This window comes from Astyanax mexicanus, chromosome 15, assembly GCF_023375975.1.
Source record: "Astyanax mexicanus isolate ESR-SI-001 chromosome 15, AstMex3_surface, whole genome shotgun sequence".
NCBI classification, from domain to species: Eukaryota; Metazoa; Chordata; class Actinopteri; order Characiformes; family Acestrorhamphidae; genus Astyanax; species Astyanax mexicanus.
In genome coordinates, this window is record NC_064422.1 from 39,858,652 (window position 1) to 39,875,357 (window position 16,706).

General features: G+C 37.2%; 1 protein-coding gene across 3 annotated transcripts in view; it reads left to right on the forward strand.

The window, feature by feature from the left end:
• mta3 (metastasis associated 1 family, member 3) overlaps window positions 1-15,587 on the forward strand; it is an 87,998-nt gene extending 72,411 nt beyond the window's left edge. For 2 of the 3 annotated variants that reach the window (XM_022670337.2, XM_022670338.2), the window contains exon 19: window positions 12,813-15,587. In XM_022670337.2, the coding sequence (XP_022526058.2) occupies window positions 12,813-12,978 (166 nt within the window). In that variant the 3' untranslated portion in view covers window positions 12,979-15,587. Of the gene's footprint in view, window positions 1-1,581; window positions 1,610-12,812 lie in introns of all 3 variants that reach the window. The other variant, XM_022670339.2, reaches the window with a different exon arrangement.
• The last annotated feature ends 1,119 nt before the right edge of the window (window positions 15,588-16,706 follow it).

Genomic DNA, 16,706 nt, shown 5'->3' on the forward strand with positions numbered 1-16,706 from the left:
TAACAACCTCCAGAGGGCAGGTAGGTATTGCAGTTTACTGTTCATAGAAGACTTAATGAACATGAACAAAAGTACAGAGGATTCACCAGAAGATGCAAATCACTAACTAATGTGAAACTCATATATTATATAGACGTATTACACACAGAGTGAATATATTTATATTGAAAATATATTTTTTTATTGTTACAGCCAATGGAAAAACAAAAGTCAGTGTCTCAGAAAATTAGAATATTATTTAAGACCAATTGGTACCTTTGCCAGTGTGGGCAGTGTGCCAAGTCCTGCTGGAAAATAAATCCGCATCTCTATAAAGTTTGTCAGCAGAGGGAAGCATGAAGTGCTGTAAGATTTTGCAGGAAAACACAAACACTTCACTGACTTTAGACTTGATAATAAAACACAGTGGATCAACACCAGCAGATGACATGTCTCTCCAAACCATCACTGATTGGTGGAAACTTCACACTAGACCTCAAGCAGTTTGGACTGTGTGTCTCTCCACTCTTCCTCCAGACTCTGATCCCTCGATTTACAAATGAAATGTAAAATTTACTGATGATCGGTGATGGTTTGGAGAGACATGTCATCTGCTGGTGATCCACTGTGTTTTATTTTCAAGTCTAAAGTCAGTGCAGTTTTGTTTTCCCACAACATTTTCCAGCAGGACTTGGCACACTGCCCACACTGCCACAAGTTCTAATTGGTACCAACTGGCAATAAACACTAAAAATAGATCACTGAAGTTTTACATTTTGGATTGAATTACTGAAATAAAAAGTACCTTTTCAATGATATTCTATTTTTGAGATGCACCTGTAAAAATTAAGTTTTATTTATTTTCTGAACTGTGTATCAGATAAATAAAAGCTGAAATGTTATTTTTTTGTCAAGCCCAAGTGTTTTTAGTCTACAGTTGAAAAAAAAGCGATTGGCCTCACTGTTCCAGTACTTTTGGAGGGAAATGTATATTTGTGCACTCATTATCTCAGTATGGGAAGGATATTTTGCTCCTTTTCTGGAATCTTTTAACAGGAAATGGTTACAGAAAATCCTAGAAATTGTTGGAACTCACATTTTTATTTAGAATCTTAGGGATGTGCTGTACAAGACTCCACAGGTAACCTGCGGGTGATCTCAGATTCTTACCAATACGTCCCAAAAGAAATACACACCTGTTTCTAAAGTGCTGCATGTGCTTTGCCTGAACTAAACTCAGAATTTTGACTGGTCTGCCTCACTAATTACCATATATATATATATATATATATATATATATATATATATATATATATATATATTCCACAGCTTCAGAGTACCTGTATAAAGTAATCTACTCTACACATCTGTCTACCTGGATGTGTTCTGCTTTTTCTATTATCGTTAAGATCTGAAATCACAGTTGTTATTTGGAAATGAGATGTAAATTGAAATGAACCAGGCTGCTCTAAATTCTCATACTGATTATCTATATTATCTCTATTGGTGGGTGGGGGTGTACACTAGAAGTGCCCAATTGCATCATGGGTCACAGTGTGTTTGTGACTTCCTATGATTGACTGGCTGCTTGTCTCATTTCAGTGCTGCAGCCGTTAGACACCTGCTCATGGTAAGACCCTGCCCCACTACTCCATCCACACCAGAACACACGCACCTACACTCTATACACGCTGAGGCCGCACCAGCTTACCTGTGGAGTCTGCAGCTTAAACAGTTATTATAGATATTTCAGATCATTAGACATGGAATGGGGGAAACATCTGGCTTGTTGTAGAGGGCCATTTTATACTCATCTACCAGCCTTTGACTATGTTCATATCACAAGCCTCATTGCTCAGATCTGATCTCTCTCTCTGATATGATGATTCACTTGTTTCTAATGTCTTTATTATGAACAAATCTGCAGCTGCAATGCAATGACCTGCATGCTCACACCAAAGTCAGTAAGATCACATCAAAATGAAACTTGTGTGTCATTAACATTTAACATTTAAGGCTGAAATCTAAATGGCTTCCCAGAGTTGTGAAACTACAGCCCAAATCAGAAAAAAGTTGGGTCAGAGTTGGGTAAAATGTGTTTTTTCACATTACTTTAAATTGTATTTAAATGCAGACAGTATAAACCCAAGATGTTTTACATTTGTCAGACCGAGTTCATTTAATTTCAGATTATAAAGTGCAAAGGTGTCAAAAGACCCGCACTTCTCTGTTTGTTGTTTTTTTTTTTCATTGATTCTTCCGTCCATTATGTTCTATTCATTTTCACATAAATTCTATATGTAACAAAAAGCACACGGTGGGTCACATAAAAAAGTCATTACAGCTCGGGCTGAGGTAGAACATGCAGGTAGGTTTGGGCTGGATTTTTTGGGTCAGATCTACAGGTGCATGTCAAAAAAAAATCAATATCATTGAAAAGTTACTTTATTTCAGTAATTCATTTCAGAATGTGAAACGCATATATTATATAAATATATTACACACAGAGTGATGTATTTTAAGTGTTTATTTATTTCATTGTTGATGATTACATCAACTTACAGCCAATGAAAACCCAAAAATCAGTGTCCCAGAAAATTAGAATATTATATAAGACTAATTGGTACTTTTGGCAGTGTGGGCAGTGTGCCAAGTCCTGCTGGAAAATGAAATCTCCATAATCTCCATAAACTTCTCACTAGACATCAAGCAGCTTGGACTGTGTGTCTCTCCACTCTTCCTCCTGACTCTCTCCTCAGTCCCTTGATTTACAAATGAAATGTAAAATGTACTGATGATCAGTGATGGTTTGGATGAAGTTTTACACCACAATGACGGCTTGAATGGTTTGAAGGAAACCATCATTATCAGAGAGCGGAGACCAGCTTCCTACTACTAGCAGAAGCCTCCTTAACTCCAGCCTTCTCAAAGAAAAGGTTCTCTACCCTTTCTGCACCTTATGGCATGTTCTGAACTTGCAAATTACAAAATAGGGTCGCCCATACATTAGAAATACAAAACACTGATTGGATACAGAAGCTTATCTAGGATGATGGGTGATGATATGAACATGTGTTCTTCACATTTCTCATTTTCAAGAAATTATAATATTTTTTATTCCAAACCAAAGATTCTTGAAACTGTGGGATCAGTGAAGTTCCAGTGAGTACTGTAACTACTGTAGGTGGAAGCTGGAGGGAAATGCTTCTCCATTAATGCCTTGTCCAGATGAGGCATGACTGGCGCAGCTCCGTTCGCTCTCATCCCCGGCGCTGGAGCGGATGCCAGGCTAAATTTAGAGGCCCTGCTCTGAAAGATTAGCCTGTAACTGGGCTCAGAGAGGCTGAGACAAATGAGAGCTGGTCTATGGCTGGGCCCGGTGCTCATGTTTTACATCATACAGGGTTTCATACAGGCTTATCAGGAAGCGGGGAAAGTTGCGAAAGGACTCTTCACTCATATCCTGTGTCTTTCTTTGTCTTTATCAGTGAAGAGGTATGAAACACTGTGCTTGTGTCATTCATTCACCTGCATGTGTCTTAAATTTCTATGTAGAAATGGAGAGTAATTCAGAATCAATATTTATCATGCTAGAAAATGTTTCAACAGTGAATGTTTGTAACTAATTTTCATTAAACTGGCAGCTACATGCCGTTAAACTAATACAGGTGCATCTCAAAAAATTAGAATATCATTGAAAAGTTTCTTTATTTCAGTAACTCAGTTCAAAATGTAAAACTCATATATTATATAGATGTATTAAACACCATGCTCCACACTGTTATAACAAATCCAAAGTCAGTGCAGTGTCTACCAGGAAAGAAAATCTTACAGCACTTCATGCTTCCCTCTAAACTGGAGATGCGGATTTCATTTTCCAGCAGGACTTGGCACACTGCCCACACTGACAAAAGTAGTTGATTTTATATACAGCTCTGGAACAAATTAAGCAACCACTTCAGTTTCTGAATCAGTTTCTCTGATTTTGCCATTTATGGGTTTATGTTTGAATAAAATGAACATTGTTGTTTTATTCTATAAACTACGGACAACATTTCTCCCAAATTCCAAATAAAAGTATTGTCATTTAGAGCATTTATTTGCAGAAAATGAGAAATGGCTGAAATAACAAAAAAGATGCAGAGCTTTCAGACCTCAAATAATGCAAAGAAAACAATGTTCATATTCACATTCAAGTTTTGAAAGTTCAGAAATCAATATTTGGTGGAATAACCCTGGTTTTTAATCACAGTTTTCATGCATCTTGACATCATTTTCTCCTCCACCAGTCTTACACACTGCTTTTGGATGATGTTATGCCTTTACTCCTGAAGCAAAAATTCAAGCAGTTCAGTTTGGTTTGATGGATTGTGATCATTCATCTTCATCTAGGTTATATTCCAGAGGTTTTCAATTTGGTAAAGTCAAAGAAAGTCATCATTTTTAAGTGCTCTCTTATAATCATTAACAACAAAAGAAATAAACGTTTAAAATAGACCTGTGATCTGTGTTTCACATTTTTAACTGAATTACTGAAATAAAGCAACTTTTCAATGATATTCTATTTTTTTTAGATGTACCTGTATCATATCAAACAGCAAACAGTATCATGAACCTGTCATCAACTATTAGAGAGTAATCCAGCTCAGAAAAAAACAGTAAGCATTGCATTAGAATTAGCCAGCTGTTGGTAGTGTAGTTAATCCTCTACTGTACAGTTCATAATAAACGACATTAGTGTTCAGGCCAGATTGACAGAAATATCAAAATTCTGTTAATATGTGCATATGATGCATAGCCATGTTTAAGGTTCACTTGGTCTACTTTTTATGTTTATATTTATGTTTAAATTAAGAATATACATGCACATGCCTTTATTTATTCATTATTAATCATACACTGAGGCTATACGTACTCACTACTATCACTCCAGCTCATTCTATAATATGCTGGTAGATTGGATGTTTAGAGCTGAGATCATGGTTCCTTCATTAGATCTAATCAGTGGCAGTAGGCGCCTGTGAGCCTCATACATTTTGCATGAACAGGAGAGCCAGGCGTTCGACCATTAGACTGATTATTGTGATTATGGCCAGAACTTGTATTAAATTATATTTAGATAATCACACAACAGTGGCTCGTATTCCAGAGCTTTATATTCACGCACAGTTAGGAAGAAGACAGAGTGTTCAGAACATGTCGTAATAACCTATTTTCTTTAGACACCTCTTCTCATTCAATGCATTTTCTCTTTTATGATTTTTTACATTGTAAATTTAATATTGAAGACTGTATTAAAGCTATACAGGAACACACGCTGAACTATTCTGTAAAGAAAAAGTGTTAAACAAACCAGAATATGTTAGAATTATACTTTAGATTATTCTAAATAAGTAGCACATTATATCTTTAAGGACAGATCTGCACACTCTTGGTATTTTAATCTCAGTTTGTTCATGATTTAGAGTCACCTGGAATAGTTTTCTCAGCGTCTCAGCTCCAGCTTTTCCCAATTAAATCACCTCAAATCGCCATCTCAGTTCATCAGGTTTAGATCAGGGGATTGGTCAGGTGGAGAACAAACACTTTTTTACTGTTTACTACATAATTCCATATGTGTCCCTTAACTGTTTTCATGTCTTTAATATTAAGCTACAATGTACAAAATAAATCATACAAAGAAAAGACATGATACAATGATTATATAAAAATAATTAAAAAAATTATAATAATGCAGTTAAACAATAAAGAACAAAAATATAGAGTATTAAGTCTATTCAGCTATTGCACTTGGAATATCTAAAATGTTTAAAGGAGCAGTCTGTAGGTTTTGAGGATTTAGGGATTTGGAGCCCTCTCTGGTGAGAATGTGTAATTACACAGAGCTTGTGGAAGATTACTTTTAATGCAGGTCAATGTAAGTAAATTAATTAATGCTACTGCTTTTAGTGTAAAAGAACAATCTTAGGACTGCTGCTTTAAAAATCTAAATTAATATCAGCTCATTAATGTTAAGGGCTCTCAGTACTAAGTAGGGCTGTTTACTGGCGAGAACTTGAACAGGAATGAGACTTATATATCAGAGTAAAAGAAAGATTTACTTCTTATCCAATCAGAATAGTGGCATAGGAATAGGACTACTATCTAGTGAGCAATGTTTAAACACAGCACTAAATTAACCACTTCTGACACCAATCTTTACTTATATTTGAAACCAATAATTAAAAGTCAATACTGTTGTGAAAGTCGATACAGTATTGCAAAACAAAATATTGTGATACGATACAATATCGATATTTTCTTGGCCCATTATTATATTATCTAATAAGTCAATATAATTGTAATTATATTCTATATTCTTACATCTAGCGCTTAGCACGGTTAGTGGTTAATGCTAATACTGCTCTAGCAGTGCTAGCCGATGTTAGCAGCATGCTACAGATCGATAATACTCACCTCTGTACAGCGAAAGAGCGAACTAGCACTTAGCACGGTTAGTGGCTAATGCTAATACTGCTCCAGCAGCACTAGCCGTGGTTAGAAGCAGGCTACAGACTGATAATACTCACCTCTGTACAGCCAAAGGGTTAGTAGTAGGCTATAGTCCAATATGCTTACCTCTGTATGGCAAAAGAGCGAACCAGTGCTCAGAACGGTTAGTGGCTAATGCTTATACTGCTCTAGCAGCAGTGTTGGGAAGTAACGGATTACATGTAACGGCGTTACGTAATCAGATTACAAATTAGAAGTAACTGTAATCCGTTACAGTTACTGCTTCAGTAAGTGGTAATCAGATTACAGTTACTCTGCTAAAATAAAAGGATTACATTGCGGTACTTTCCTATTTTTGCTCTTCCAATCCAACACTGACAAAACGCAAATAACATTTTGCGGTGAAATCGCTCTGATATGACAGGGAACTCTCTGCCCCTCCTCCCGTCTCGCTGCACACACACAGGGAGGAGGGGCAGCGGCTCACAGCGTCTCCACGCTCACACAACGAGACGAAATTAACTGACATTTTGGTCAACGAATAAAAACGAGACGAAAATGTTTGGCAGGGACGAAATCCAATCAGAACTGATTTAGGTCTGTGAAAGGTAGGGACCAGTTAGGAAGAGATCCAATCACTGCTACTTTAGCGAAGGTGGAGTACCCGCCTCTCCTGCAGCAGCGCCGCGCGGAATTAAACTGTCGATACGGAGCTCGACTGGAAGTTAACTCGACAGAGTTCAGCAGGGAGAGAGAGAGAGAGAGAGGGGAGAGGCGATATATTTCTCTTTTGACGTCGCGAAAAACAAGATAACGTGTAAACCGCGTGGAGCGACTCCATCTCCGGTAAAAACACCACTAATCTTTCAGCTTCTGCAGAGCAGAGTCACACAGATCTCCATGCAGAGATCCGCGTTTTAATGCTGATGTTATTTCATGAGCTGATGTGTTTAACTCGGCAGTGCACTAAAACACAGAACTGATACAGAACCCTAACTCATTAAGATCAGATCATCTGTTTAGTCTCACAGTGGGAAAGATATAGCTAGTGTTAAATCAGCAGCAGGTCAGAAAGGAACTCAATAATATATCCAAAATAAAACAATAAAATAAGTCAATCTATGAACCCAAAAGTCTGTGTAAAGTTCCTTACAGCACTTTCTCATCAGTTTCTCACTTTAACTCATGAAGTCTCTCAGTACATCCTGAGAGCATCTCTACAGGACAGTGTGTGAATGTGTGTTCATTTATAGACTGTAGCTACAGTAGGTGTGCTGGGTTAGTGCTGGAGATAAAACTAGATCCTTTAAAAGTTTTTGCATCTACAGCTCTGTTCAAACTATAATTTAACTATTCAGATGTTTTATGACCTGATTTCTAGAGCAAAATTTTAAATGTAAAATATGTATAGTCACACACCTACAATAATAATAATAATAATAATAATAATAATATACATTAAATCATATATAAATATATTTCAGTTTCAAACATTAACAATATTACTCAAGTGGTTATTAAACGTTTCAGTTTGTATACATGTAGAGTTAATAATTCAAGGGAACTGATGAAAAAGCATTTACATTTACACCCTTTACATTTTAGTCGACTAAATTTACTGTAATTTTAGTCGACTATATTCTTATGACATTAAGTCGACTAAAACTAAAAACATTTCAGATGACTAAATTGTGACTAAAACTAAATACTATTTTCGTCACAAGACTATGACTAAGACTAAATCACAATTTGTTGTCAAAATTACACTGGAGGCAAACCTGCAAATAGATAGCTTACAGTTGTTGTTACATTGTTTGGTTTTAAATGGTTTTATCATCAATTTATAGAAGTGTTTTATAAAATTGTTTGATGAAATGGTTTCATAAGTATTTTTATAGAGTGATTGAAAAGGCTGTTTTATTTGTTTATCTATTTGTTACATTCATTCAGGCTTAAAAAAATGACAATATTTAAAGTAATCCAAAGTAATCAGATTACGTTACTCACTTGAAGTAATGTAACTGATTACGTTACAAATTACATTTTGAGTGATGTAATCAGTAATCTGTAAGGGATTACATTTTAAAAGTAACCTTCCCAACACTGTCTAGCAGTGCTAGCCGGGGTTAGGAGCAGGCTACAGACTGATAATACTCACCTCTGTAAGTGAAAGAGCGAACTAGCACTTAGCACGTTTAGTGACTAATGCTAATGCTGCTCCAGCAGCGCTAGCCAGGGTTAGTAGTAGGCTATAGTCCAATATACTTACCTCTGTATGGTAAAAGAGCGAACTAGCTCTCAGAACGGTTTGTGGCTAATGCTAATACTGCTCCAGCAGCGCTAGCCGGGGTTAGGAGCAGGCTACAGTTTGATATACTCACCTCTGAATGGTGAAAGAGCAAACTAGCACTTAGCGAGGTTAGTGGCTAATGCTAATACTGCTCTAACAGCGCTAGCCAGGGTTAGTAGTAGGCTATAGTTCAATATACTTACCTCTGTTTGGCAAAAGAGCGAACTAGCTCTCAGAACGGTTAGTGGCTACTGCTAATACTGCTCTAGCAGTGCTAGCCGGGGTTAGCAGCAGGCTACAGTGCGATATACTCACCTCTGTATGGCGAAAGAGCGATCTAGCACTTAGCACGGTTAGTGGCTAATGCTAATGCTGCTCCAGCAGTGCTAGCCATGGTTAGGAGCAGGCTACAGACTGATAATACTCACCTCTGTACAGCGAAAGAGCGATCTAGCGCTTAGCACGGGTAGTGGTTAATGCTAATACTGCTCTAGCAGTGCTAGCCGATGTTAGCAGCATGCTACAGATCGATAATACTCACTTCTGAACAGCAAAAGAGTAAATTAGCGTTTAGCACGCTTAGTGGCTAATGCTAATACTGCTCCAGCAGCGCTAGCCGGGGTTAGCAGCAGGCTACAGATCGATAATACTCACCTCTGTACAGCGAAAGAGTGAACCAGCACTTAGCACAGTTAGTGGCTAATGCTAATACTGCTCCAGCAGTGCTAGCTGTGGTTAGGAGCAGGCTACAGACCGATAATACTCATCTCTGAACAGCGAAAGAGCTAGTGCTTAGCATGCTTAGCAGCTAATGCTGCTCCAGCAGTGCTAGCCAGCGTTAGCAGCAGGCTACAGTCCGATAATACTCACCTCTTAACAGCGAAAAAGCGAACTAGCACTTAGCACGGTTAGTGGCTAATGCTAATACTGCTCCAGCAGCGCTAGCCAGGGTTAGTAGTAGGCTATAGTCCAATATACTTACCTCTGTATGGAAAAAGAGCGAACTAGCACTTAGCGCAGTTAGTGGCTAATGCTAATACTGCTCCAGCAGTGCTAGCCAGGGTTAGTAGTAGGCTGTAGTCCAATATACTTACCTCTGTATGGTAAAAGAGCGAACTAGCGCTTATCATGGTTTGTGGCTAATGCTAATGCTGCTCCAGCCTCTGTGCTGGAGAACTAAACTGCTCCTTAATACCTGACTGGTAAAATTCATACATAAGGTGCACCAGATTATAAGGCACACTGTTAATTTTTTGGGAAAATTAAAGGTTTTAATGGCGCCTTATAGTGCAAAAAATATGCTACAATTTTACGCCTCATATTGACTAGAATAGTAACAGCTTTCATGTTCATTTTCCCCCCCTACTATGCATGTGTGTGTGTTTATGTGTGTGTGCATACATTCTAGGCCCTGTTTTCTGTGAATAACAATCCAGGATTTTCTCAAGGGAGGGCCCTGGTAATGCAGTTGTATTTGCTAATGAAGTTTTCTGTGGTTCAGACAAGCATAAATGTCCCACGTCATCATAACCCAGCGCCAACATTAGCTAGCAGTAACAGAATCACTGCAGGCCAGTTCCACTAAGAAAGATTTATGCGTGTTTAGTCCAGAGCTGTCACAACACGGCTTCAGAAATATCCAGTTAGTCACTTAGTCAGTCTTTAACCAATCAGATGAGTTCCTAAAAAAAGCAGCGCTGCGGATAAGCCTTCCACTGCTGCCCTATTAGAGCATGGAGTTTATGATTGGAAGAGGAGATTGTGATAATTATCAGGCATCGCCTCTGACAGTCTCTAAAGATTAATTTGCTGCTGATGTGTTGCATAACAGGAAGTCTCTTGCATGAGCCAGAGGTTCCAAAATTATGTAATAACTATTGTGCATATCGTCGCTGGCCAATGAAATACATGTATTTCCAAAACGGGTGTGAAAGCTGTATATTTCAGGTAATACTGGAGAATTTCTATTGGTCCAATCATCAAGAAATTTTGACACTGTTTAAATGACAGTGTGAGTGTTCAAAATATGTAGTACACACAGGGTTCATGACCTGGAAATATCATGTAATTTGAAAATAGCAATTTCCTGGCTTGGATAAGTTTTGAAAAACATAAAAATACCCAGAAAGTTTTGGAAAAGTCATGGAAATTTGGTCTAAAAACCTTTTATTTCTGTTTATCGATGACGAAAATCTATTTTCAGGTAGCAATTATGTCAGCTCAGAGTTAATTCAGTAATTTAGCCCTACACAATGGAGCTCTCAGTATCTGACACATTTTAGTATTAAAAAATGGTATGTCAGATTCATTTTAGGCCTACTATAATCAATTTTGATTATAGTTTTAGTTGATTTTTGGTTTTATTGATGTTTTAAACATTGTATGGTCATGAAAATGTCCCTTGAAGGCATAGAAAAGTCATGAAAAAATCATAAAGACTGTATTGGTTCAAAAGTGTATGAACCCTGTACAAAACAAATCATCAAAAATGGAGATACTTGTTGTTTTTTTTATTAGACTGCAAGGATATACACTAACATGCCACAATTTATGGGATAGCAGTATGAAAACAAACATAAAGGGCCCTATTTTACACCCTGTGTAGGTGCGTTTTTGATGCTCATTGCTATCTTACACCCAGTCAAAAAGTCAGTTTTCACGCTTCTGCCTGCCTTGTTTAAATAGCAAGAATGCTTATGAATATATCTCAATATAACTAAACGAGGTATGTCCAGGTAGCTGTGCCATGCTTGAAATAACAATCCGCCAAAATCAGAGCGCACCTGACCTTAAATGGAATGGCAAGTGACTCACTGATTGGCTTATTGCACATTTCGCCCAAAACACAACCATAATTAATTAATCAAATCAAATAAAATAAAATCAATTTATTTGTATAGTGCTTTTTACAACTGATGTCACGAAGCAGCTTTTCAGAAATGTACAAATATACAAAATTATATATATATATATATATATATATATACAAAGCTAAAACACGCCCTAAATCAAGTTGTACTGACTGGCTGACTGTTGTCACGGTTTTAATCAGTCAGTGGCGCACCTGTATTTTCTGCTGCCAAGATAGAAACACTCAAGATATTTACCTGACCACACCTCACTTCCAGACCCCCACGCCCATCAGTGTAAATTTACTCCTAAACTCTGACGCTATTTTAACAGCGCGTGCACAAGGCGTGAAAATAGACTGATGGAAAATTGACGTAGTCTAAGATAACAATGAGCATTGCGACGCACCTTGCGCAGGTGTACGATAAGCCTCACAGTCTTCTGTGGGGAAGATTGAACACTAGCCAGTCAATGTGCTCTTGGCAAGGCGACGGCCTGATTGGGGGTGCCAGATGGATGAGATCCCTAAATCCCTCTAAAGTGTCATTTAATAGAAGGCATTACCTCTCACAATGATTGTGACCGGCAGTGTCTGGTTAGAATTGTCCATGCAAACAGAAAAGCTACAGAAATCACATCCACTTCCATTTAAAAGTCCCCACCCACACACATATCACACAGGTCAGTGTAGGGTTTTTTAACTCCAGTATAATATGCCAAAAGTCATGGGACACAGTACTAGTTTCACACAGCTTTGGACAGAAAGTAAAAGTTTCGTCATTAACCATCATTAAAGAAACATTTATGTGTAAACACAGCACTAAACAAACCACTTCTGACACCAATCTTTACTAATAATCAAAACTAATAGTTAAAATACTGTTGATACTGTTGTGAATGTCGATACAGTATTGCAAAACTAAATATTGTGATACTTTAAAATATTTATATATTTTCATACACCCTTATTATGTTATATGATAAGTCAATATAATATTGTTATTTTTGTGACAGACCTACAGAACATCATCCCATGGTCACACACAATATTCTATTCACCCACAAACATATCCCACAGGTCAGCGTAAGGTTCTTTAACTTCTATTGAATATGACAAAAGTAGTCAAGGGACACACAGAAAGTGAAAGTTTGGTCATTAACCAACTTTAATGTCTTTTTTTCCTCTTTTTGTTCCTCTCAGGAAAGCCAGGAGGCTGCTCTCTCGTTCGCAGTTAAGAAGAGCCTGTAGGCAGCCGTGCGAGCAGATCAGCCTGCGCAGGGTTCCCCAGGGGCCAGCGCAGGGGCCTGTTCTCGTGCCGCCCCACCCTAGTCTACGGATGCGAGGCCCCATCGTAATCCACGACTGACCCTCGCCCGCCTCCTTCCAGCTGCCTGCCTCTTTCTCTTTCTCTACAGATCTCCTCACCGGCTGCATCTCCTCGGCCTCCAGGCCTCGTCCGCGCCCTTATTATATAAAACACAGGACTACAGAAACGACAGTACTTATTTAAACTAACACTTATTAAATATCTTATTTAAATTGCTTCATCCCCGACACGTACAGTACTTAGAGCACCCTCAGTGCTCCCTGCGTCTCTATTGGTTAAGCTTCGCTCTGGAAAAAAAAAACTTCTTCTTTACGCTCTGAAACGTTGCTGATCTTCTTTGATTGATAATTTGTGGCTGTATGGGTTTGAGCTAACAGGGTTGGCCAGGTGGAATATGATCTATATTTTCAGATTTTCAGAGTCTTCTGAAACAGTATTTGTGTGCTCTTTTTGTTTTGTAATTTTCATGGATCGCTGCATCAGAGCCCTTTATTTCTCTTACCTTCTGTGAGTATTATGGCAGTGTGTGAGCTGTTTTTAAACTATGTTGGAGACGGGAGATTTCCGCCCGAGTGTGTGTCGTACTGGACTGTACCGGAGGACAGTTTTATGTGTATAGCATGGCCCTTGTAAGTCACCGGTTCTCCTCCAGTTTAAGCGATAGTCTAATCTGTTGGAGAGCCTGCCGATTTGATATGATACGGTTCATTATGATCCTGTTTTGTACTGCAGACAATGTGATGATGATGATAATAATGTGTTTCTGACTGTACTGATGATCAATGTCAATGGAGGTCCATTGTACTCTTTGTGACTACTATTGTACTATTATATATTACAATTATATATTCTGGAGCGATGACTGGTAGGGATGGGTATCACCACCACTGATTTGAATTTGAATCCCAATTCGATTCAGTTTCCAATTTGATTCAATATCGATTCCTTTAATCTCAACTTGCTGTAATTTTCTGAGAACTAATGTTCAGGTAATTGTACTAGAAGCGTTCAACCTAACTTTATTATAAAATATTAGTTAGTGTGCAAGCTCCAGCCATGTTAACTGATGTGTAGGCCAGATAAAAGAGCCCTAAAAAGGGTTAAAAGAGCCAAAAAGAACTTTGGATGTATTAAAACGTGATAAAAGGTACTTACTTACCTTTGTTGAATGGCTCACCTCCGCTCTCCCACAGCTTTCTGAGATCCAATATTTTGTGCACTTTGCCCAAACAGGCATTTAGAATGAGATTGCAGATAAATTGCTTTTTCCACCGTTATTCAGGTTCAAAGTAGCTCCACACTTCATTGGTAGAATCCGGACAGCCCTGACATTTAAAACGAAGCATTTGGAACTTTAAAACTGCACAAAAAAGTTTTTTAAAACCCAGTTTTTATATCCCTTAGCGTAGGTAAATCTCCAGGCACCGTCATCTTAAATTTATGTCACAATAAGTCAACCGTCGAGCACCAGAATGAATAGGTAGGATAGTTGAGTAGATTGCAAAATTAATTCCTTGGAAATGCATGAATTCCAGCTGAACATCTGGTTCCTGTTAATATTAGAATGCAAAGAACCAACAACAAATTGCATAAACATTGCTCAAACATTGTTTTACTATTCGTGCTTGACGGTTGAATTATTGTGATTTTTTTATTGTGAGATTTACCTACGCTATGGGATGTAATCAGATGGGATCCCAACAGTTTAAAAGCTTGTTTGGGCAAATTGCACAGAATACTGGATCTCAGAAAGCTGCGATAGAGCGGAGGAGAGCTATTCAACAAAAGGTAATTCCTTTTTGATCACTTTTTAATACACTCAAAGTCAATTTTACACCAGAGTTTTCCTTTAAAGATGTACAAATATGAGAAAACTAGGCTAATTTTAAAGATTTTTAAAGATGGTTTGCCTTGTAAATGGCATACTTACCCTTACCAGCCAATAAAGTGGTAACTTGCTCTTACTGCCTTCAACATTAAAGGCAGGCAGCTGTACCATTACATATATGAAGAGTGGGGGGAATGACTACACACTGAAGGTGAGCAAAACGGAGAAAAAAAACAAACCCAACTCATTTCACAGTTTAACAGAAAATATGACAAAATAATGAGCTTGTACCAATGAAATTAAATCAGTTTGAGTTTCAATTCAATATACAGTAATTTGATTCAATTTGATGTAATAGCGGTACATTTAGAGCTATTTCTGTTACAGGATTACAATTACAGGATTTGTTTGAATATGAAAATATTTTTTTTAGATCTTGAGCATAAAACATCTGGTTTCATGAGATTAAAGGGAGTTAAAGAGAAGGTTTACGCACACAGTCAAAAAAATAGTGTAATTTAAAAGGTCAATCTTTCTGTATGAATCGATATCGGATCATTTAAATGAGGATCAATCTGAATCAAAAAATCAATTTTTTAAACCCACCCTTACTAACAGGACAGGATGGTGATCTACAATACTAAAATCCTCTAATAACATTAATAATAATTTCTGCTGCAGTCATAATCCAAATGACAAATGTGAATAATGGCTTCAGGCTACTATCGTTTACACTGAATGGCATTATCCTTAACTTGAAAAAAAAAAAGTTCGAGTTAAAGGAGCCCTTTCAGGAAAAAAAAGAAAAAAAAAAGAAAGGTAGAGTGGAAGAAAAAATACAAATCAAAAAGTACGAATGGTACTGCAATCTAGCACTTTGGCCACAGACATAAGCTTGTTTCCCCTGAACTTTCATACAGAGTTCCAGATCTGAGAAAACGATGTGAAAATAGTGAAAAAAATAATGCATTACAGAACAGGAAGTCTCCCTGATGCAGATCCAGGCTGTTTATACCGCATGTGACAGTCATAACGATCAGCTACTTTCTTATTTTTTATTTCTACGCTTCATACATTATGTTGTGTTTCCTTGTATGTCACATGTGTTAAGTGAAATATGCTGAATAAAAAAGAGATTGTAAATGCTTGTGTATGATCAGACGCATCATTTATTTTTCAGTTGTTCTTATTCACTGTAATCCGGCATGTGGAAGATACATTCAACAGTCAGGACATTTCCAATAAATACAGTAGTTCAGTGATGCAGTTCAGTACTGTGAAAAAGTTTTACTCGTTTATAAAACTTAAAAAAAAAAAAAAAAAAATATATATATATATATATATATATATATATATATATATATATATATATATATATATATATATATATATATATATATATATATTTATTAATTATTTTCCTGAAATTGATTTGAATTCATTGATTAATGAAATTAGACGACTAAACCTAATCCCTGTCTGGGAATCTGAATTTAAATATGTTTAAACTTAATTTCATGTTCAACTGTAAGCAATAGCAGTAATGTTCCTGAGTCTTAGAATATATTTTAATCTATAAACATTGTCTCTTTAGCGTAATGAATTTGAATTTATTTACCGTAATTTTTGGACTATATGGCGCACCGTATCATAAGGCGTATCATCAGTGAACATCTCTTTTCATACAGTGGGTTTGGGGGGTAGCTAACTAAGTTAAGCTAAGCTAAGTAAACAAAACTGTAATTAAAAAAAGAGTTTATTTTAAAGTTAAACGAGCGCTGAACGTTAATCTACACAGATTTCTCTCCTGAAAACTGTTTATTTGGGTGAGTGAAGTGCTTCCGTTTATTTACAGTAAGCTTAGAGTCACGAATTTCTCCAGCACTAAGTCTGGAGCATTAGCATTAGCGGCTAACTGCTAGCAGTTAAACCAATCAGT